Source organism: Mus caroli, unplaced genomic scaffold (genome assembly GCF_978045245.1).
Source record: "Mus caroli unplaced genomic scaffold, Mus_caroli_1 scaffold_9, whole genome shotgun sequence".
Taxonomy (NCBI): domain Eukaryota; kingdom Metazoa; phylum Chordata; class Mammalia; order Rodentia; family Muridae; genus Mus; species Mus caroli.
The window spans coordinates 82,099,882-82,124,166 of NW_028227264.1; the positions used below are offsets into that span (position 1 = coordinate 82,099,882).

Below are 24,285 nucleotides of genomic sequence, written 5' to 3' on the forward strand. Positions count from 1 at the left end.
CTTCGCTTTCTAGGAGACTGCCTGTCATCAGGGATCATCGGCCCAGGCCGGCAAAAGGGAGCAGAGATGGCAGACGGGTTTGGAAGCCCCGTGAGTGCATACAGTAACAAAAACACACGGGGACCAGCCTCAGCGAGGGAGGCAGATCAGCTTTACTTGGGGCGATCCAAGGCTTATATAGCTTTGGGGAAGGGGGTGTAGAAACATCCAGGATGGACAAAGATTTGAAGGGTACGGGAATGTGGCTTTAGCATTAAGAAGCATTTCAGGAATCTCGGGTGCTAGCTGAATGGGTTCTTATCTGAAGGAAGGAAGTTGAACCTGTAATCTTAACCAAGACAACTTGACATTCTACAGACAGAGATGCCTGTGGGCTTGTGAACTCCCCGAAAAGGTCAGAGAAGGGAAAGCCCAGCCAGTGAAGGAAGCCTCCATTATATACCGAGCTCAGAAGGCTATCTGGTCAACCTTAATTAACAGAGTTTCCCCACAACCACCAATGTGTCTCCTGAGTGGGAGCACTTGCGTTGTGCATTGCCGCTGGTGAGGTAAGAGTCGCTGTGCTCTTCAGCACTTGTTATTACAGCTGTCACTTCAACCACCTAACACATACATGGCTTTCTCTTGAATTTCCCCATGAACATCACTACTGATCATCTTAATTTATTTCTACCATATTCGGATACAAAAGTTTCTGTTTAAATCTTTTCCCACTATTTTTAAAAGATTATTGCCTTGTTTTTTGAATTTTCAAAGCCACTTATACATTCTGAAGACAAGTCCTTGGTTGGATATGTGATTTGCAAATACTGTTCTTCCGTATGTAGCTTCTTTTCACACTCTGGCTGAGTTTTGCTATTCAGTGTCTTGCTATGTAGCCAAGGCTGGCCCCCAGCTTGGAGTCCTCTTGCATTAGCTTGCAGAATATTGACATCACACATGCATACCACCATATCCAGCCTGATTTTTTTTTTCTGGAGACATGATCTCATGTAGCCTGGACTAGCCTTGAACTCTGCTCTCCTCACCTCCACCTCCCAAGTGCCAGGATTACAGGCGTGCTTTGTTATGCCTGGTTTTATTTGGTGCTAGAGATAGAACCTGGGGCCTCTTGAGCACTAAACAGGCACTCTACAAGCTAAGCTACACCTTCACCCAAACCCAGACAAATTGTGATCAGGCCTAACTCATTATTTTTATTTTTTAGCTTAATGTTTTGATTGATTATTTTGGAAATTTCACATAATGCACCCCATCTCATTCACTTCCCAGTCCTCCCAGGTTCACACTCACCCTTATGACCGAACCCAAAACAAAAGAAGAAAGAAAAATATCAAGTCCAATTTGTATTGCCCACCTACTCACTGGAGCATGGTCAAACTCCCAGTGGTCAACCCCTTAAAGATAACTGATTCCTTCCCCAGCAGACCCCCACTGGAAGCCACCAGCTGTAGAGAGCTACACTTCAGCATCCCTGTTACAATGTTTAATAGTTCTCTTCAGGGCTGGAGAGATGGCTCAGTGACTAAGAGCAGATTGTACTTCCAGAGGTCCTGAGTTCAAATCCCAGCAACCACATAGTGGTTCACAACCATCTGTAATGAGATCTGATGCCCTCTTCTGGTGTGTCTGAAGACAGTCACAGTGTACTTATATACATAAAATAAATAAATAAATAAATAAATAAATCTTTAAAAAAAAAAAAGAGTTCTCTTCATAGCCTGTCTAGGCTCTTAGCTTGTCACAGAAACTTTCTATGTCTCTCCTTCTCAACTCTGAGTCTGCAACCATCCATACCATTGCTCCCTTTAGAGCCAGCGGCACCATGGATCATGGACTTTCGCCCGGTTCCTGGCTACAGAAAGGAACATGACCACATTGTCTGTAGTTTCTCCATCTCTTACTCTTCTTCCTGCCCTGAAAGACAGTAGACCTTTCCTTCCAATTTCCTGAGTTCACTTTTTAAGAGCATCTTCCCTCAGACCTGCCCTTCTCTAGTTTTTCGGGGAACACCACAGGCTTTGCAGACTCCTCTGCCACTGCCTCGGCCCCCAACCCTGCCCAGCCTCCACGGGTCTCTCAGGCTCCTGGGAGCTGCCCTGCAGTGGTGGGAGCTGCCCTGCAGTGGTAGGTGCTGCCCTGCAGTGGTAGGAGCTGCCCTGTGGTGGTAGGAGCTGCCCTGCAGTGGTGGGAGGTGCTCTGCAGTGGTAGGAGCTGTGTCAGCTTCATTCACAGCCATGCTTCAGGTTTCCATCCTCCATGCTGATGGCTTGTTCCTGGATCTGGTTCTGCAGCATCTGCTCCTCCACCTGCTCCAGCAGCTTGTGGATAGGGTGGACCGACTCGAATCAACGGATCTGGGCCAGGATGGCAGCCGAGTTGGTCAGCCCATGCATGTGGAGGGACTTCCAGCCTGCTGCCCTTGCTAAGTGAGCCTCCAGGGCCTCCTTTTTTTTTTCCTTTATGAACTATGCTGCGATGTTATATCTAAGACTTTGGCTTAATCCAAAGTCAAGGTGGTTTTCTTTTTGATCTAAGAATTCTATAATTTAACATTTATATTTTAAGTTCATTTAAAAAGATAGCTTCTCTAAGAGTCAGAATGCTGACAGTGCCTCCCAGGAGATCTCACATGAGCACCCTGGGCGCTTCTTGCCAGACAAACTCCAGCCTCAGGGTCCCTCCACTGCCCCGAATATGGCACTAAGCCTCCCCTCCCCACCCCCGGTTCTTCATCTCCTCAGTAGCTATCTCTACTGGTTACTACATAACTAGGCTTCCCTGGTGTGGTGGTTTGAATATGCTTGGCCCAGAAAGTAGCACTATTAGGAGGTACGGCCTTGTTGAAGGAAGTGTGTCACCGTGGGGATAGGCTTTGAGATCCTCCCCACTAGCTGCCTGTAAACCAGTTTTCTGTTTGCTTTGGAAACAAGATGTAGAACTCTCAGCTCCTCCAGCACCATGCCTGCCTGAATGCTGCCATGCTTCCTGCCATGATGATAATGGACTGAACCTCAGAACCAGTAATCCAGCCCCAATTAAATGTTGTCCTTTATAAGAGTTGCTTTGGTCATGGTGTCTCTTCACAGCAATAAAAACTCTAATTAAGAAACCTGGTTACTGTTCCCCAAAATGATACATCAGAAGCCTCATATAAATTGACACATTTGTCTCTTTGTTCAGAGTCATGTGTTCAGCACTTAGCAACATAATCTCTCAAGAACACCAATAGGTCACAATGACTGTGCAGCCTTGTAGCAGGACAACCACAAATGCTGTGTGTTCATTATGAAATCAGCACCCTAGGCACTGCAGAGATGCCTTTGGACCTTGGCACCTTCTAGTTCTTGTGCATACACTGGCCCTGATGGGTCACACCTCCTAATTGGTCCTTTGGTTTCCCCTCCCATCCTATTTCACCTCACCCCCTTATTGACTTTGCAGTTGCCTCCTACCCAGCCTTCCTGTCCCCACCCCTGTCTTCCCCAGTCAGTCACTGACATAACTGCCACATGGACTTTTTTTATTATTTGATATAAAGTCACCGTGAAACCCATGAAGCTTCGGCAGGCTCATTTTTTTTTTCTTTTCTTTGCTTCACTTGAAACAGTTGAAGTTTACAAAAGTTAAAAGAGTAAAATACCCGTGGGCTCCTCACCAGCTTGCTAGCATGCTGTCACGTGTGCTCAGCTGCAATGCACACACGCATACTTTGAAGATGCACACATTGTGCAACATCACCCTTAAATATCTTAGTATGTCTCTTTTAGATTTTGTTTTGTTTTATTTTTTGAGGCTAGGTTTCTCTATATAAAAGTCCTGGCTGTCCTGGCACTTGCCTTAGACTCCTGAGTTCTGGATTAAAGGTGTGCACATCATGCCCAGCTCAGCCTGCCTCTTTTTAAAGTGAGGGTAGAGTAAGGGCTAGGGAAATGGTTCAGTGCTTAAGAGTGCTGGCCACATGAGCATGAGATCTGAGTTCAAATCCCTAGCACCTACGTAAAAATCCAGGCACAACCATATATGTCTGAAACTCCAGTATCCTGGGGGGAGCAGAGATGGGAGGATCGCTGGAGCAATGGATGAAGTGACTGCTTGAAGCAGATACTGTCTCAGGGGAGAAGGAACAGAAAACAGTGCAGGACACCAGGCATTGTCCTTCAGCTTCTACAGTCACAAACATGGGCCGACACACCTATGCACACACACACTCACACACACACACAAACACAGACAAACTAAAGACATCCTCCTACATAACCAAAATGCCATGATCACACCTAAAAGTAACATTAATGGCATCGCCCAATAAGCAACCCATATTCAGCCCCCTTCACGCCAGTCTGGTATCCTATAGCTTGGTATCCTATAGCTTGGTATCCTATAGCTTGGGTTTCTATCTTTAGTTGTTTTTACTCTTTTCTTCTCTTTTAAGATTTGTTTATTCATTTTATGTACACGTCCCTTATCTGTATGTACACCTGTATGGCAGAAGAGGGTATCAGATCCCATTACAGTCACCTTGTGGTTGCTGGGAATTGAACTCAGAACCTCTGGAAGAAGAGACAGTGCTCTTAACCACTGACTCATATATCTAACCCCGATCTTGAATGTTTCCAGTTCAAAAAACTCACTCTGTAGACCAGGTTGCCTCAGATTCACACAGATCTCCCTGCCTGTACCTTCTGGGTTCTGGGATTAAAGGCATGAACCCCCAACCCCAGCCTCCATACTGTTTCTAAAATTGTGTTGTGCCTGTGTCCTGGGTGCTGTACCTACACCTGTGATGACTGAGGGCAGGACTGTGACTCCCTGATGGGTCTGCCTGTCCTTTCTTAAAGATAGTTGGAATGAGCAGCTCTTGTTACTTTGCTTGTCTCTGGAGACAAAGGAGTCAGCCCATTACAGATGAGCCAGTGGTCCCATTCCAAGGATGAAGGCAAAGAGAGGCTCTGGACAGGAAGACCCACAGCTTTTCCAAGCTGGATGACATCTGAGTCATGTTTTCAGTATGATAACAATCAATAATCATCCAGTGTAGAAAAGCTTGTCATCCTGTCTTCATTACAGCTGGAGGCAGCTTTGGGAGGTATCAAATGTCAATGATGGACCGAAGAACTCCCAAGGCAAAGTCCTGAACAGTGGCAGCTTCAAGAGAAGCAAGAAGACAGAGGGCCTCAGGCCTTGACTAGGACATAAAGTAGAGCACAGAGAGCTAGGCTAGACCTGAGAAACAATGGCGTATGTTCAAAGCCCCCAGCCCTGGGGATGGTGCATGGACAGCTGCCTTAGCAGTTCCTGGGAAGACCTGAGAAGAGTTCTTTCAGACCAGGCAGTGGCCAAGGGTAGATTAGCTCTGTCTAGGAAGAAAAGACAAAAGTGGGAAGGAAAATACCTCAAAATTCAGAGCCCCAAAGATTTATTTTACATGTCAATGCCAATCAGTTGATAGAGGATTTGGGGATTGACAAGGAGAAATCTAAAGCTACCACCAGGCTCTTACTTTAGAAGAGTAGAGATAATTATTGATTAGTCAGATCTGCCATGGTGCTGGGAAAGACCTGGTTGTCCAAAGGTAAGAGGGAAATAAAGACACAGCTGCCCACAAGCTGCTGTTGAATGATTTCAACATTAAAGACTATGCTTAATGCACTAGGAGAAATGTCATGAGCAGTGTAACTGAACAAGAGATACCTCGAGTGCTGTGAATGTCTCCCATAGGGCACCGTCACCCCTAAAGCTTCTATACCATCTCCCCAAACTGACATAAGGATCAAGTCCTAAGCGCTTGAACTTGTGGAACCACAGACATAGCATTTAGAGGAAGAACACAGCACCCTCGTGGCTGCTCACCAGAAGTGCTATCAAATAGGATTTCATAAAGGAGCCAAAATGAAAACAAGTGTGGTCAGAACAGCGAGTACCAGAGCATGTGCCAAGCTACGTTCATGTATGTGATAAAATGACTCAAGTTTGGTAACTGCCACATGCTAAAATGTCCTTAAGTGGCATTCTTTGTTGAGACATTTCTCAGGACCTTTAAAGTGTTTTTCTACTTTATGCTCTGTCTGAAGGGGCTTGGAGCTCCTTCTCCAGTGGGACTACATCCTCTTAAACATCCTTTGAAATATTCTGACATCAAGGAAGCAATAAGAGAATGATGTTTCTTGGGAATGAGGAATGAAAACGGTGGCTTAGTGAACATGCCTTTGAGAGAGGAGGATGAAGAGCAGAGATGAGAGAGAGAGAAAGAGAGAGAGAGAGAGAGAGAGAGAGAGAGAGAGAGAGAGAGAGAGAGATGGAGGGGTTAGGTATTATTGTGGAAGGATGAAGAAAGCAGGGTCCTGGGGAAAAGACATATTGGGAGATGAGGAACACTCGAAACATCAGAATGTCCGGGGCAGGGACCTGTCCAGTTCAGCATGTGTCACTTCTGTGACCTTCATTGTCATTATCAGCATTGTCAGGGAAGCTGGCCCTGTGTGTCACATTTACTTTGTATCTGTGTATCACATGTTACATTGTATCACTTTATTTCCATTTTGCAGATAGGGAAATGTAGGCACATGGATGAGATATGACCAGAATCAGGCTTATGAAAGTCTTCCCAGGTGGCACACAGCCCACACTTTCATTACTGTAGGGCACAGCTCTGTTGTTAGCTGTATCAGAGGGAGAACTAGAATTCCATTATGTAATACCAAAAGGATATTGCAAAGAAGTGCAATACCAAAACATTTCGAGAAGAAAATAAAAGGCAAAACCAACCCACCAGCGTCCTATTGGCCAGCAGGCTGCATAGGACAAACATCCTGCATCTTTGAATGCTAAATCAAACACTGTGACTCCCATACCACAACAAAACCACAGAATTAACTGCCAGTTCTCTTATTGGGTATGGAGAGTTTCTCGGAACAGATTCCAAAAACATGAATCATAACACAGTTATGTCATTTTGGCTCAGAAACAGACTCACATTAAATGTGAACGCTGATCTCTGTCATGTCTAACTCCTGATCCCCAATGCAACTTAAAATCCAATGCAAACGAACAAACAAATCACCGTTAGGGCAGAGATGGGAGAATAGGGCTAGCCTCTGCTCTGCAAAAATAGCCAAATGTGAAAAGCTGTTACAGTGAGCGTCTTGGGTTTGCTGCAATAGAAAGGTTCTTTATGATGTTACATTACAAACTTCTGGAGGCTGAGGCTGTGAAGGGGGCAGTCTGCCTCCTCCGAGTGACTGAGTTCACAGCAAAATAAACAAGAGTTGTAGACAGAAAGGGTGAAATGGAAAGATTATCTTGCTTGTAATTGCTGTATTTACCTGATGGATGTGAGGGTAGGCTTTGGGCAACTTGGTCCAGAACCGCTGCAGAGCTGAGCATTCAAACTGCGGCTGGCCTCGCGGGACCACTAAGCTGCCTGTTGCTTCAGCTGCTTCCCAGATCCCATTGGAAATCCCAAATGGCTTGCGAGCCCTGAATGTGCCTCAGCCGTCCACACCCACCTCCGCTTGCGCTTGCGTTGCCTGAATGGCTCGGGTTTCTTCCACTCCTTCAGCTTCTGGGAACCCAAGCCTTGTGCAGGCAGAGGCTGCTCCTGAACCGCTTCCAGATGTGCTCTTCGTGAAGGCAGGGCAGACTTCCTCTCTCGGCTTTCTCTTGCAGTCTGCATGTGAAACTCTCAGCAAAACAGGGCTGTTCCTGAGTAAAAGCTGCAAACCTAGGGAAGAACAAATGTTTGGAAAGTGAATTTATACCGTCATGCGTCTAGTGTAAATTTCTAATTTCAGTCGGGTTCTTGCTGAGAATCTTTGAAATCTCCTGTATGTTGACATGTTACCATGGCAAATCATGTCTCAGACAACCATAGTCTTCTATTGAGGTTGTGATAAAGACAGAAGTTTCCAGGTGGGGTGTTTCCTCTGGAGGGGAGAGGCATCAGTCAGGGGGCAGACTTCGTGGCAATACTGCTGTCCTGTGGTTTTGCAGTTGATCCCCAGAAGTGTAGGAATGGTACCAGAGCTTTGCCCAGAATCATGGAACATATTCCACAATGGCTTCTCTCTAACTTTCATAAGGAATTCCTCGCTGGCTGCCTCCATCACAAGCAGTCGCTTCCTTCATAAATATGATGCAAATCACACTGTAACTTTAAATTTCCAAGACGCCCTCAATAGCTGCCATGGTGTGTGGCAAGCCTATAATTCTAGCACTTTGGAGAGAGAGGCAGTGGTGGGCTAGCACTAGCTACTTGAGACCTTCCCTCAAACAAAAACAAACAAACCAATGTGTTTTTTTTTAAGACACTATCCACATTAATAAATGTATACAATGATGTATTTTATTTTACCCAGTGCACACAAAATATTATTTTGACTAACAAGTATAAGATATGCAAAAGACTTTTTGTATTCTTTAATTTTTTTCTTACTAAGTCTTTGAAATCTAGTGTGGATTTTGCATTTGCAACAAATCTTACTCCAGCATTAAACTTCCTAATATGCATTTAGATTTCACAAACTTAACTTGGCAGTGTGGGCCTGGAATCTCAACTGCTGGGAGACTGGAGCAGGAGGAGCAGGAGGACTGCATTCTCTCGGACATCTGGGGATGGATGCAGTGTGAGTTTGAGGCCAGCATGGATAACTTAGTCACTCAAACCGAGAAGTAAAAAGAGGACCAGGCAGAACACCTGTCCAGTATGGACAGGGCCATGTGTTTAGTCCCCAGGTGAAGTCACATATCCAGGTTGTATTAAATATACTTAGATAGTTCTAGCACCTGACGGTACTACTCATTTTTTTATTCGAATTAATGAAAATTTAATAAAATTTCAGATTCAATCACCCAGCTGTACTAACCGTGTCTAAGTACCCCTAAGCCGAATGGCTGGTGACTACTGGACTGGATATCAATGTTCCTGAGGTTGGAGTTGGAGAAGAAAAGCATTCTGAATACCTTCCAATCACATGGAACTTTGAACATTGATAAAACAGATTCATACCTTCTGCTTCATTTTGTTCTCAGTGTCTTAGGTAAGCTAAATTTTGCTCTACCTTTCAGATTCCAGCCAAATTTGGGTCCTCTGAAAGAGCAGCAAGTGCTCTTAACCATGGCCACAATTCTCCAAGTTTTAAATTCTTTCAGCCTTCTCTTCTGTGATATTCCTTGAGCCTCGAGTAGAGACGAAGAGTGATATAGAGTCCAGATTAGCGCTTAGCACTCAATGCAGTTGTCATAGTTCGTATCGTTTGGGGAGACTCTGGCCTCCCCTAACCATTGACTCATAGGGTGGTATCGCATGCCTGGGACTTTCATTTGATAACCATGCCTTCTGGGAGCCGCATTGCCCACTCATGAGGATATCAGATGTGGTAGAGTGGTCCCTCAGACACGTCCCAAGGCAGTACCACAGACAGGACTGTAGGCTGATGCCTGTTCAGTTCAGTTCATTCCCAAGATCACCTCATCTGTACCTCTCATCTACTCAGGAGGATGCCTGGCATTGAATTATTCTACTATTGGATAAGTGGATGATTAGCACTCAAAAGTGAGTTTCAAGACTGAAATAGCAACTGTTTTCATAGGACCTACTTCTCATATTAACTGAAATCTCTCTGGTCATTATTTTCGGACCCTTTCCTCTGGTCCCTAATGTATGACTCCCAGTCCCTTTCTCTCCTATTCCTGCCATGCCTTGAGGACACAAGAGGTTTCTTATCTATGACCAGCATTTCCATCTTGTATGGTGGATTCCTCCTCCTTATGATGTAATGAGAAGAGAAAGAAACTCAGGCTGTCTGTGACACCTCAATGGTGCAAGGGTACACTGGAGCTCAGCTGTTAGATTTATTTACTATTGCAGGTCTTTAGTCTCTCCATCTATTAGGAGTTCTGCTAGAAGAGGCCTAACAGAACCAAGGTGAAAATGTATCATACATGCCAGGTGGTGGTGGCTGGGTTCCAGGGCATAAAGATCTGGTCTGGTCAGTTAAAGTAAGAGCTTTTTAAAAAGTCTCTCCTGAGCAGTGGCGACACAAACCTTTAACTCCAGCACTCTGGAAGCAGAGAGGCAGATGAATTTTTGAGGTGGAGGCCAGCCTGGTCTACAGATTGAGTTCCAGGACAGCCAGGGCTACACAGAGAAACCCTATCTCAAAAAAAAAAAAGAAAAGAAAAGAAAAGAAAAAAGAAAGAAAAGAAAAGAAAAGAAAAGAAAAGAAAAGAAAAGAAAAGAAAAGAAAAGAAAAGAAAAGGAAGAGAAACTCCATTATGCATGTTAAAATACTCAGAAAAGCCCCAATAAATGGAAACAAGTATTCCTGGTGCTTTCAAATAATATTTAAATAGAAGTTTAAAAATAATATTTAATTAATTTAATAATAGCTTTATATTTAATAGTTAATTGATAAAAATTAATCTGTTCAAGCTATATATCATCATGATGTGATACACACACACACAAACTGTGTAATGATTCCAAGTCAAGTTAACACATCAACATATATGTTGTACATTAGATTCCCAGAGTAACATGTTCATTTTATATCCTGCTCCCTGGCCCTGTGAGTATGATCATCTTACAGCTGTAAGTTTATACCCTCTGACAAATAGCTACCCATTTTCCCTACCCTCCTGATCCCGTCCCTGGCAAACATTATTCTACTCTCAGTTTCTTTAAGTTCAACATTTTTAGATTCTTTACATAAGCACTTACAGTATTTTCCTTTCTTTGTCTGGGTTATTTGACTTGGCAGATTGTTAAGTTTCAACCAGATTGTTCCAAATGCCAGGGTCTTCTTTGTCTGCCTGAGAAATCGTCCATTATACACATGTGCCATGATTTCCGTGTCCAGTCATTCATTACTGGACACTTAGGTGGTTTCCAGAGCTGAGTTATTGTGAGCAGTATTCAGTGAGGATAGGAGCACAGGTCTCTCTGCATGGGCTGGGCTAAGTGAAAGACTAATGGATGTGAAGCACTCAGTTCACAACCAGAACCAAAACCAAAACAGGCGTTTCATCGACTTACTGATTTCATTCCTTTTGGATGTATACCAAGAAATTGGAGTTGCTGGATTATACTGTAATTTTGTGTGTGTGTGTGTGTGTGTGTGTGTGTGTGTGTGTGTGTGTGTGAGTGCACATGACCATGCATCTTACAATGAACATGTGGACATCATCAGGTAACTTTTGGGAGTCAGTTTTTTCCTTCCATCATGTGGGTTCTAGGTATTAAATCCTGCCCTCAACCTTAGCAGCAGGCTCCCTTACCCATTGAGACATCTTGCCAGTCCTCTGTATTTTTTATTTTTTTGAGGAATAACCATACTATGTTCCATAGTGCATGTACCAATTTTATTATTAATATTGAATAAAGAAATCCTAAGGTATGAAATAGGAGAAGAATTATGACAGTAAGTTATGTGTAACTTTGTACAAATGTGAAAACTAGCCCTTTGCTTGCGGCCTCATGATTGAGTCCTTCTATACTTTATTCCTCTGGTAGAAATACTACGACTCTCTTACCTGGACAGCAATGTCTGTAGATACAATGCCTCTGCAGTTCCTGCAGCTGAAGGAGGCATGCAAGTGGAAGGCTACTGTCTGGAACTTCCTAGAAAGCTCCCATTTTTCTGTCAAAGGACCATTTGGAGCCTTGCTCTTTTTTCCTGTCTGAAATCCAACCTTGATGTTGGAAGCAGAGTAGCCACTTCTTTCTGAGGATCAAAGGCCCACACTGTGTTTCTGCAGATGGCTGTATGAAGAGATTACAATTAAATAGGTTAAAGTCCTTACAGCACACAGACAGCTCACTACAAACTAGGGGGAGAGTTTTAAAAGGGGCTGTATGCACTACGTGGTAGAGCATCTTTAATCCCAGCACTCAGCAGGCAGAAGCAGAGGCAGAGGCAGAGGCAGGCTGATTTCTGTGAGTTCAAGGCCAGCCTGGTCTATGAAATTAATTCTAGGACAGCCAGGGCTACACAGGGAGACCCCCATCTCAAAACAAATAAGTAAATAAATATAAAGGAATGAATTAATTAAGAAGGACACTGTTTGAAAGTGTTGTTGGAGATAAGGACATAAAGTGAAACAATAGCACAGCATCCTGGGGGTGGCAAGAGCTGGGAGCCATTACAGTCCTTAGCCCAAAGGCTCCTGATATTAGTCATAAAATACAGGATACCCACACTACAATTCACAGACCCCAAAAAGCCAAGTACAAGGGAGGCCCAAGGGAGGATGCTTTAATCTTTCTCAGAAGGAGGAATAAAATAGACATCAGAGGTGGATGGAGAGAGGGAACTGAGTGGAAGAGAGGATGGGGAGGGGAATGGGGCAGGGTGATCAAGCGTGGGGAGAGCAGGGGGGGGAACAGAAATCAGCTATGGAGGGCACTCAATGACACACTAGAGACCTGGGATGGGGTGAGGGCTTTGGGGAGGTACCAGGAAGTCTATGAGAGTGACTCTAGTTGAGACTCCTAGCAGTGAGGGATATGGAGCCTGAAGTGGAAACCTCCTATAGGCAGGCATGACTCCCAGTGGAGGCACAAGAACAGCAGCCCACCCACAAAATGTGTCCTGCTTGCAAGATGTGCAGGGACAAAGATGGAGGGTTAGATGGCCAACCAATCCCTTACTCTATCAGTGATACTCTGCTATGCATGCAAACAGAATAACTGTCCTCTGAGAGGCTCCACCCAGCAGCCAATGGGAACAGATGCAGAGACCCACAGCCAAACATTAGATGGAGCTTGGGGAGTCTTGTGGAAGAGTTGGGGGAAGGATTGAGGGGCCTGAGAGGACAGGAACTCCAGAGGAAGACCAACAGAGTCAACTCACCTGGACCCTTGGGGCTCACAGAGACTGAACCACCAACCAAAGAGCAAGCATGGGCTGGACCTAGAACCCAGCACATATGTAGCAGATGTGCAGCTTAATCTTCCTGTGGATCCCCAATAACTGAAGCAGGGTCTTACCCTGACTGTGGGTCCTGTTCCCCTAACTAGGCTGACTTGTCTGGCCTCAGTGGGAAAGGATGTACCTAGTCCTGCATGACTTGATGTGCCAGGGTGGGCAGATACCCATGGGGATCCTCCCCCTTCTCAGAGGAGAAGAGGAGGAGGGAGGGGAGGAGGGACTGGGAGGAGAAGAGGCCTGCGACTGGGATATACGGTGAATAAATAAATGGATTAATGAAAATCAAACAAAAAACCTGAAGTTTAAAAAGAACATCAGTGGACTGGAGAGATTGGTCAATGATCTGAGCACTTCTTGCTCTTACAGAGACCAGAGTTTGATTCCCAGGACTCTCGTTGACAGCTACAACCACCTAGAATTCTAACTCCAGGGAATCTGATGTTCTTTTCTGGCATTTTATCGAGGTTTCCTGCACACACATACACACACACACACACACACACACGCATACCCATATGTGTCACACACACACACACTTAAAAATAATTTCTAAAAATCTTTTAAAAATAAAACAATAATCATCATTGTAATAAATAGTGTATACTATATAGCCCAGGCACATTATAGGCTATATCATTAGACATGCTCATGAATTCTCTATAGTATCTATCATACCGTGATATCACTTCACACCATTTACTTAATGATACATTTATCTCAGGACATAGGCTCACGGCTAAACATGATAACATCTGCCCTCATGTCCACTTTTAATCTGTGGTGCCATTTATCATTAAACTATGTGTCTGAGTCACGATTCATTTAGTTAAAGGCCAGCTCTCATTTCCTCTTGCTGACTGGATCAGGCTTTGGTGAGTCTGTTTAAAATGCCTTAGGAAATATCCCTATTTTTCTCGACTCATGATTTTTGGCAGTTTCATACCTGGATTTGTTTTGATGATGGGCGTACCCCATTACCTTCTTGTCTCTCTCTTGCATCACTGAACCATTCCTTCTTGCCAACTAGACTCTCTTCTATTTTCTTATCTTGTGTCTCCCACTGAATTTAATTAGGGTTGCTTCATGATTGGGGGAGGGGGCCTTTGAACTCACAGAAGCTGCAGTTACACCTGCATAAAAGTGGACCTAGCAGTGTGCCTTTACAGATTGTGGGGGGGGGGGGGTTAGAGGATCCTGAAGACCACCCCTTCCTTAGGAGCTGCTGGCAGTTAATGGTTGAGGGAGAGACATTGTCTTCAGATAATATCTACTAAGGTCAATGAAGGAAGGAAATATGTTGTAGTAGCTGATGAGTCACTAGACTGGGTCAAGCTGATAGGGTTTTTTTTCCCCCTTTGTCTCTCATGGCTGGCCTCCAAGATCCCACACAGGAGGTGGAAATGACAGCCATCCCTCAATCCCTCTTGCTTGATGGACCTCAGTTGTGGGTTATGTTCTTGGCAGCTTAAGCTTCAGTGCTCTGGCTCTTTCTCCTACCTGATAAAGGGCAACAAAGGCTTGTGCACCCAAGTCCTGGCACTGGGTTTCCTGTCTCCCACCTGCTGTAACTAGTTTTCTTCCTTGGCTCTTGAGTCTAAAATCTCTGTTCTGGTAGCACGGTTAGATTCCCACATGGCCTAGAGCCCCACCTTGCTTTTCTCCATGCCCTGGCTACAGCTTTAGCTAAGAACCATGGCCAGAGCCCTCTGATCTGTAAATAGACGTCCCTGCTACTGTCTGCCTCTCTCATCTTGAGAACAGTGCCTGATTAGACCATCTGTTATTGAGCTCATCCACTAGTCTTCCCCAGAGTCCTCAACCGAGACCTTGCCCATAGCTCTCAGAGGTCTGCCACCCTTGGGCACTGGTGTCTTGCTCTACAACTGGCTCTTCAATGCTCTGTAGCTAAGGAGTAGGATTGGAAGCAGTAGTAATATATAAAGATGATAGAAATTATTTTACTGAATGACAACTATGTGCGAGGTGTAGCCTGAGAATGGCACAGGTTCTTGCTTCCATGGCAACAACTCCAAAGAACAATAGACTGCTCTCTGCATCTCCTCCCCCACTCATTCTTTGGCTCTCTCTGGCCTCTCCTCCTCCACTGAAAGTGTTTAACTCTAGGCCAATAGCAACCTCCTAATTTGCAAATCCAACACTTCCTCCTCCTACAGTGAACTCTGTGTGGCTTCTAAAGGAAATGGAACACTAATAGCCTAAGAGGTCAAAAGGGAACTTGGCGAGGACTGATATTTAGAAGAAGCCACAGGCGAAGGGAGGTTCATAAAGGTGGAAGTGGTTTTCAAAGCCAAACCCATAGAACAAGTCCCCAGTTCCCTTTTGCCTTCTGTTATAACCTTTTAAATGCTGGTTTCTTAGGGGTACAGCTCACCCTCCTTCTCTACCCTGTCCAACCTTTCCTTCACGCGTTACCTACATTGGTGTTCTGTTCAGACTTTCTCTCCAACTGTGAGACAATTCTAATGTGTGTATTCTTTTTTAAGATTTTCTTTGATGAGTACAGGTGCATTGCCAGCAGGTATATCTATGAACTACAGATATGCCTGGTACCTGTGGTGGCCAGAAGAGGGTGTAGATCCCCCAGAACAGAGGGTTCCAGACCATTGTAAGCAGCTATGTAGGTGCTGGAAATCAAACCCAGTTTTGTTTTTGTTTTGATACAGGGTCTCTCCATTTAGCCCTGGCTGTTTAGAGTTCACCATGTAGGCCAGGCTGGCCTCAAACTCTTACTCCTGAGTGCCATTCAACTCTTTCAAGGCACAAGGTTTGTGGCACTTTGATATAGCAGGCCTACAAAACAGACTCTTTCCAAATTAACACTGAGTTTGCAACTTTTAAGGGTTTCCCCCTTAGTCTTTTTGTCTAATACTATAAAAAGAAGCCTCCGCATGAAAATAATGACCTGCTGTGATGGTCGATATTGCTGATTTGACACTATCTAAACTTACTTGGGAGACAAGCCTGTGGGCAGGCCTATGAGGTTATCTAGATCAGATTAATTAAGGTGGGAATAGATGTAAGGTTGAAATAAATTAAGGTAGAAATAAACTGGGCTGCCATCCTGGACTAAATAATAAGGCCGGTTCCAGCATCCGTGGCTCTCTGCAGATGAAATTCCACCAGCCATTTCCAGCCCTTCATTATGATGGGCTTCTCGGTGAGGGGAAACAAACCCTTCTGTCCTTCAAAGGTTTTTGTCAGGAGTTTTTTTTTTTTTTTCACAGCAACAAAACTAATACACCTAAATGAACCGAAAATCACCTTTGGGGTTATCTTTTGCTGTCTAGGCCTGTCACCTCCAAATCTGAGCCGTGCTCAGCCCCTGCACTTAGCCACCGTGTCCATGTCCTTGTCCTGCAGTCTGGGAAACCCTCCTTTGAGATGACAGATTTGCCTTAGGCGTTCCCTGTGCTCTCATCACTTGGGACCTACATGGCAGCTCTTATCCAGTGCCTGTGATAACAGTTTCCAGGGCGTGACGCTCCTACACGGAAGATGCTCCAAGTGGACCTAAAGGACAAAGCTGTACCTCCTCCCCGAACACCCCACTGAAAGCCACAGAGAGGAGGGTTGGCAGGGTTGGCGGGAGGGGCTCCATCTTGGCGGAGCCCCGAGGGCCACGTCGCCACGGGCTGGGGGGCGGGGCCCTCGGGTCACGTGCCGGGCCTCCCGCGCACAGCTGGAGGCGGCGCTCGTCCTCCCCACGAGCCGTGGAGCCCGTGGCGCGCGGGGCATTGTGGGCCGAGGGGCGGGGGTTGGGAAGATGGCGGCTCCCAGCCTCCTCAACTGGAGGCGGGTTTCCTCCTTCACCGGGCCGGTACCCCGCGCCCGGCACGGACACCGAGCCGTGGCCATCCGGGAGCTGATGATCATCTTCGGCGGGGGCAACGAGGGCATCGCGGACGAGCTGCACGTCTACAATACCGGTAGGCGGCGGCTCGGCGACCCCGCCTCGGGACCGCGGAGGGGGAGGGGAGGCGCGGCGGACGCGGGCCTGACAGCTGTCACCGCTGGGTCGCCGCTTTCCCAGCCGGGCAGGCGGCGGGGAAAGATCGGCTGGGTCTGCAGCCCGAGCTCGCAACGTGTTGGAAGGCGGCTCGGTGCTTACGGTTCCGCGGGCTGGACGTGACTCCACCAGTAGACATCGAGACACCCCGGCCCATCCCTCCCTGTGGACCCGAGACGGCGGGTTCCACGGGCTGGGCCTCTCCCCCAGGGCCGGTCACTTAAGGGGCGGAGATCCCGCCAGTGTCAAGAACAAAACCCACCCCACGCCGGGCCTCGGTGGTCTTTGCCTTCCCCCCCAGCCCCCTTCTTGGAACGTGGAGAGTCGAGGGGCGGGGAGGCTCTCCTGGCTGGCTCTTTAGCGTAGGTACACTTAGTACCGGGCGGAAGCCCGCAAGACTTTCTCGCTCGACAGTTCTCTAAACTCGCGGCGGAGGGAGTTGTGGGTGAACTCGGACTGGTCCCTGCTTAGCCGATGTCTGTAGATGTATATGCTCTGCCCTTCCGGGCTGGTCCTCGCAAAGGGGACTGTCATAGCTAAGGCACCGCTGCACGGCTCGGAAGTGTCGCTTGTCAAGGAGGCAGGTCTTGACCTCCGAGCTGGTTGAAAGTATATTTTCTCCACTTACAAGTGGTCTAGCAATCATAGGAAACTAGTTAAGACTAGTTACTGAATTTGGTGTCGATATAGTTCAACAACCTACAACTTTGATGAAACAACTTGATCACAGTAGTCCTCTAAAAGCTAAAAACAGTAGGAGAAATTTTGTTAGTTTTGACTCTCCTCAGTACTCCAACAGAAAAAGTTTTAAAGATGTTTGATTTGGTATAGTGTAAATACCCTGGGCTTAGAAGAAATTGGGTCTGTTTTGAATCTTGCTTTGGCAGTTGTTCTAAATCAGCATTAAAGTTACCAAGTCTTTCTAAATCGCAGGTTTTCCACTTCTTTAGTGGGGGTGACACTCACCAGGATTTTTTTTTTTAAGAGTACAATGATGCCGAACAGGTTTTCTTTTCTTTTTTCAATACAGGGTTTCTCTGTGTAGCCCTGGCTGTCCGAAGACTAGCTCTGTAGTCCAGACTGGCCTCGAACTCAGAGATCAATCAGCCCATCTGCCTCCCAAGTGCTTTACTCGGATTGAAGGCATGTGCCACCAGTGCCTGCCCCAGATCTGGGTTTTCAGCAGCAGCATAACATTTTGGGACTAGTGATTTTTGGCTGTGGATACTACCTTGTATGTTGTGAGATGTGTGCTGGCATCCTCAGGCTCAAGCCATGGCTTGGTAGTTACACCTCTATCCCAGTTGTGACAACTAAATATGATTTTAGACATTGTAAAATCAGTATTCTTGGGGGAGCAAAATAGTCCCCAATTGAGAACTGTTGGAATAAAGGATGGATATGCATGTATGTATGTATGTATTATTATATAAGCATGTATATATACACATATACTTTGATTATATGTATAGATCCTTTGACTAATATATTTATCACTCATGGAGTGTGGTAACTCATTTGTTATAATTTATTTTTTTTATTTTTCAATTAGTTACAAACCAGTGGTTCCTACCAGCTGTTAGAGGAGACATCCCTCCAGGCTGTGCAGCCCATGGATTTGTCTGTGATGGGACTAGAATCCTAGTGTTTGGGGGAATGGTTGAATATGGAAGATACAGCAATGAATTATATGAGTTACAAGTAAGTATATCTTACATTTATTGTTTTCAGTGTGAAGAGCTAATGAAATTGTCATGGTTTTTAAAGAGATGACAAATATTAGTACAGTGACAGAAACAGATGCTCTGCGTTTTATAGCTTCAAAGAAAATGTTTCCACTTCTACTGACAAGTCAAAATATTTGCTGTCTTGTCATAGGTGTGGTATGACATTTATAGCATAAGGGTATCTAGCCTTCACCAGCTCTTTGACACAGTTGTCCTTTAGCCTACAACACAAGCACCTCCCAACTGATGACAGCAGATTGCTGGAGCCTGCCCCTAGGTGTTTGAAATCAGTATTGTCTGTGGTGGCGCCTGGACATTAGCGTTTCTACCACCTAGACTGTGCTTTGAAAACAGTGTCTCGGTATGAAAGGAATGGTTTCCTTTAACAGTGGGAACTATCCTCTGTAGTCATGCAGAGAGAGGGGACAGTTTGACCTGGGATTTCTAAGTTTGACTTGCTTGTTAAATCAGTCAGTCTTTGTTGACTAATCTTGCTATGTTCCAAGGACCATCCATGATCATGAGCGTATCTACCACTTGACATATGTGAATGGGTTGTACTTATTTCCAAGCAAGCAACCATTTCAGATCATTTAAAATAGAGAAGATTCTCTTGGCTAAAAGAATACATTTTGGAGTTTGGTTTTGTTAAATGAGTTTTGTTTACTTAAAGGTTATTTAGCATTCATGGTTTATCTAATATCTAAAAGTAAGTTTTTATGAATTGCTTCTATTCTTAAAGTTCTACATACAAATACTTAAATTCTTTTTGCTTGGAAAAAATTAGAAGTGATAGTACTTACTACTAATAATAATAATTATTATAAACTTATAGAAGATTAGTCTGAATGTCGATTAACACATATACACATATACCTACATATATACTTACAGCTTTGTGAGACAAATCTCACCTAGTCCAGGCTGCCCTTAAATTCACTCAGTAGCCAAGGTTAGCTTTCAACTCCTGATCCTCTTGCCTTACAAATTCTGGGATTACCATAGCCAGCCTTACTCGGACATACATTTTACTCTCAGAAGTCAGCCACTTCTCTTGAGTCTGATGCATACCTTTAATTCCAGCACTTGGGAGGAAGAGACAGGCAGAGCTCTTAAGTTGGCGGCCTGGTCTACACAGTGAGTTTCAGGACAGGAAGGGCTACACAGTGAGACCTTGTTTCAACATATAAATCACAAGGTAGATACTTTTTTGTCATTTGTCCCCAGAGGAGCTTATTGGATCTTCTGGTGAGAGTCAGATGTATTCGTATGGTGTTTCACTGTTGAAAGTATAGAAATAGAAATGTTTCCTGCTTTTATATGAATATGTTCTTTTTTAGGCAAGTCGTTGGTTATGGAAAAAAGTGAAACCCCAGCCCCCTCCTTCTGGTTTCCCTCCTTGTCCGCGGCTTGGACATAGCTTCTCTTTATATGGTAACAGATGCTATTTGTTTGGTGGTTTGGCAAATGAAAGTGAAGATTCCAATAATAATGTCCCCAGGTACGCTCTCTTGTAGACCAAGTCTTATTTTATATTTAGGTTAAAATATTTTATCTTTAGTTACTGTAAGGCTTAAATTTAGATTTTATATTTGAAACTAACAATAAACATGTTTTTTATGTGTTTATGGTTTTTAGTCCCTAGGGAATAATTTTCAAACATTTTCTAGTCAGAAATAATCTTATTAAATTGATACTTGTATAATTGTTTATGCCAATATCTTTGTATGTCTTGAGCTATAACTCACATTAAGTGGGTTATACCAAAACAATAACATGGCTATTTTAAAATTGGTTTTATCTGAAAAGTTGGTATAAAATATGGTTATTAAATGAAAGCCATTGTCATATTTCATATATTCAGTTAGGCTGTATTACACCTGGAAACGCTGCCCTTCTTTTTCCAAGACAAGGACTTACTGTCTCTTTTCCTTTGTACTTGCTTTTTATTTTTATTTTACTTTTTCTATTTGTTTAACTTTCTATTACTTTTTTTTTAACATGCTCTTTTGTTTCTTTCCTGTGTAGACCAGGCTGGCCTAGAACTCAGAGATCCTTTTGCCTCTGCTTCCCGAGTGCTGGGATTAAAGGCATGTGCCACTATACCCAGCCAAACTTTTTCTTTTTCAAACCTAGCTGAATTCCAAGAATTGTTTGGATGGCATTATAAATGAGTTTGATTTCTTAATTTCATGTTTGTATATTCATTGCTAGACTATAGCATATATTCAACTGTGTATATTGACTTTCAGTCTATAACCTAGATGAAATAATTTCTTTTTTTTAAAGATTTATTTATCATTATAAGTAGGTACACTGTAGCTGTCTTCAGATGCACCAGAAGAGGATGTTGGATCTCATTACCAATGGTTGTGAGCCACCATGTGGTTGCTGGGATTTGAACTCAGGACCTTCAGAAGAGCAGTCATTGCTTTTAACCACTGAGCCATCTTACCAGCCCCAAATAATTTCTTTTTAATCATTTTCAAGTATTAAAATTTTTCTTTTGGACTCTGTAAGCATTCTTTAAATAAGAAAACATTTTCTTTCATATGTTATAAATATTTATTTCTGGTTTTTGTTTATTTGGTTGCTTTTTTTGAGACAGGGTTTCTCTGTTTGGCCTTTATAGCCCTGGCTGTCCTGGAACTTACTCTGTAGGCCAGGCTGGCTTCTAACTCACAGGGGATTCACCTGTGAGTTCTGGGATTAAAGGAGATCACCACCACTCCCCAACTGTGTGTTATAAGTTTTTTCTAGGTCTTTGCTTTAAACAAGTTTGTTTTTCTAAGTTTGACAACATTTCCTTTTACTATTTTGTGATTCTATATCTTGGGTAAGAAGACAGAAATTATAAAGAATAATAGCTCTCTAATTCCTTCTAATACATTCATTTTCTTTTTATTGTGTATTTGTAATTACTCTTGTAAGTACTGCAAGGCTTTCTACTCCTCTTCCTAGTTAAGTTCTAGTAATCCCAGTCCTGAAGCAAGCAACTCTTGTCATCTTTTTAGAAACAGAGTCGCATATAGTCCAGGCTAGCCTCAAACTTGATGTGTAGCTAAGGATACCCTTGAATTTTATATCCTCTTGCTTCTATCTCCTAATTGCTGGATTTACACTTGTATGTAACTGCACTGGGTTTGTGCAGTGCAAGGGATTGAACCCAGGGCTTCATTCTACCAACTGTTCATTCTAGGAAAGCATCCTACCCCGGCGATGGAGCTCCACCCTGGTGGATTGTATTTTTTTTTAATGTTTATGTATATATGAGTGCTCAATTTACATGACAGAAGAGGGCATCAGATCTCATTACAGATGGTTGTGGGCCACCACATGGTTGCTGGGAATTGAACTCAGGACCTGCTGGAAGAGCAACCAGTTCTCTTAACTGCTGAGCCATCTTTCCAGCCCGGATGGTAATTCTTAAATAACTATGTCTTTTCTAAGATTTCTGGTTTTACAAGCTATACTTTGTAAGCCAAACACTCTTGTTTATTCTTTTTGTTAGTAAAGTTTTATTGGAATACAGTCATGCCAACATTGATTTAATTATTGCCTTTGATTACCTTTATGTTAAACAGCGGTTCCGTTCTGTTCAGTCCCCAGCACTGCCAAAATACCACTCCCCCAAAAGAGCCTTAGCAGAATTGAATAGTTTCACAGATTTTTAGCTGGGCAGTGGTGGGGCACTCCTTTAATTCCAGCACTTGGGAGGCAAAGGCAGGTGGATTTCTGAGTTCGAGGCCAGCCTGGTCTACAGAGTGAGTTCCAGGACAGCCAGGGCTTCACAGAGAAACCTTGTCTCAAAAAACCAAAATCAAAAACCAAAAAACAAACAAAAACCCAGATTTTTAGGCCCCCAAATCCAAAATGTTTATTGTCTCTTTACAGAGAACATTGGCTCACTTCTCCATTAGATTTAATCCTGTTTCATTGATATATTTACCTTTCTGGCATTTATTATGGCATTTGGTATCCGTTCCTGGCATATGTCTTTGATAAGAATAAAGACTTTTTTAAAAACTTCCATTTTTATTTAGCTTTATTTCTCTCTCCTTTAAAATAATTTAAATTCATCTGTGATGATAAATGTACTGTTTCTTTAATACATTTTTAAATTCCATTATTAATCTTTGAAATGTGAGCTGCATTTATTCCTAATACCTAGTTACACATCACTTTTTTGTTACCAAATTATTTCATGGTTTGCTGAATTAACATTGCTAGCATGGTATACATGTGTGTGTGTAGATACATGTTTCATACACACACACACACACACACACACACACATATATATATATATATATATATATACATATATATGCATATACACATTTATACACACACATACATACACACACACGCCATACCAGTGAAATTCTTCTGCGTTAAAATTTGATCTTAGCTGAGTATGATGGCCATGCTTTTAATAATAGCCCCTGAGAAGCAGAAGCAGTCACATTTTGTGAGTTTGAGGTCAGCCTGGTCTACATAGTGAGACCCTGTCTAAACAAGCAAACAAACAAAATTTTGATCTTTGTCTGTGAAGTACATTCATTTTTTTTAGTTATGTTGTGTCTTTTGATATTGCTTAGGGTGGGTCTTTAAAAACTGTTTATTATTTTATGTGTTTGGATTTTTTTAAAGATTTATTTATTATATTTAAGTACTCTGTAGCTGTTTTCAGACACACCAGAAGAGGGCATCAGATCTCATTATGGATGGCTGTGAGCCACCATGTGATTGCTGAGATTTGAACTCAGGACCCTCAGAAGAGCAGTCAGTGCTCTTACCCATTAAGCCATCTCTCCAGCCCATGTTTGGATGTTTTGCCTGCATGTATGTCTGCACATGTGTGTTTGGTACAAGTAGAAGCCAGAAGCGTGTTTCAGATTCCCTGGACCAGTTGGTTGTGAGGCTCTGTGTGGGTCCTCTGGAAGAGCATCCAGTGTTCTTATCTGCTGAACTCTGTCCAGCCCTAGAATGGATCTTTTAAAGAACTAGTTTACTAAATGTTTTCCATATATAGTGCCTTCTTTATTTTCCCTTTTACTTATTTACTTTTGATTTATTTTTTTTCCTCTGTTATATCTGACAATTCTGTTTCCCTAAGCTGTCCAAAAATTATCACACTTAAATGGAAATTATCTTGTCATTTTGGGAATAAGTTGGTATTTTACTATTATCGTTGGTATAATTGCCACATGGATTTTTTTTGCTTTTTGATAATTATATAACATCACCAAGAAATACATAAAGCTACAGCTCTGGTTTTTTGTTTTCTCTTCATTGTTTCTTTTCTTTGTTCCACTTGAAACAGTTGAAGTTTACAAAAGCTAGAACAGTAAAATACCCCTGGGCTCCTCACCAGCTTGCTAGCATGCTGTCACAATGTGTGCTCAGCTGCTATGCACACATTCATACTTTGAAGTTTCAGGCATCATGAAACATCACTCTTAAATTTCTCAGCATACCTCTTTTAGATTTTTGTTTTTCCTGAGAAAGAGTTTATCTGTCCTAGCTGTCCTGGAACTTGCTTTGTAGCCCAGGCTGGCCTTGAACTCAGAGATCCGCCTGCCTCTGCTTCCTGAGTGGT

The 24,285-nt window shown here is 43.5% G+C and overlaps 2 protein-coding genes across 6 annotated transcripts in view; one reads left to right on the forward strand and one right to left on the reverse strand.

Annotated features, from left to right (window-relative positions):
- The window catches only part of Glt8d2 (glycosyltransferase 8 domain containing 2), a 32,595-nt gene extending 24,881 nt beyond the window's left edge, over positions 1–7,714 (reverse strand). For 2 of the 3 annotated variants that reach the window (XM_021174966.3, XM_085843056.1), the window contains exon 1: positions 7,326–7,592. Coding sequence is in view for 2 of the 3 variants with exons in the window: in XM_085843056.1 (XP_085699182.1) it covers positions 7,326–7,386 (61 nt within the window). In the remaining variant the exon portion in view is untranslated. Of the gene's footprint in view, positions 1–7,325 lie in introns of all 3 variants that reach the window. The other variant, XM_021174967.3, reaches the window with a different exon arrangement.
- Positions 7,715–16,674: 8,960 nt separating this feature from the next.
- Hcfc2 (host cell factor C2) overlaps positions 16,675–24,285 on the forward strand; it is a 93,863-nt gene continuing 86,252 nt past the window's right edge. For all 3 annotated transcript variants that reach the window (XM_085843057.1, XM_085843058.1, XM_021174907.3), the window contains exons 1-3: positions 16,675–16,876; positions 18,509–18,657; positions 20,024–20,184. In XM_085843057.1, the coding sequence (XP_085699183.1) occupies positions 16,714–16,876; positions 18,509–18,657; positions 20,024–20,184 (473 nt within the window). In that variant the 5' untranslated portion in view covers positions 16,675–16,713. The remainder of the gene's footprint in view (positions 16,877–18,508; positions 18,658–20,023; positions 20,185–24,285) is intronic.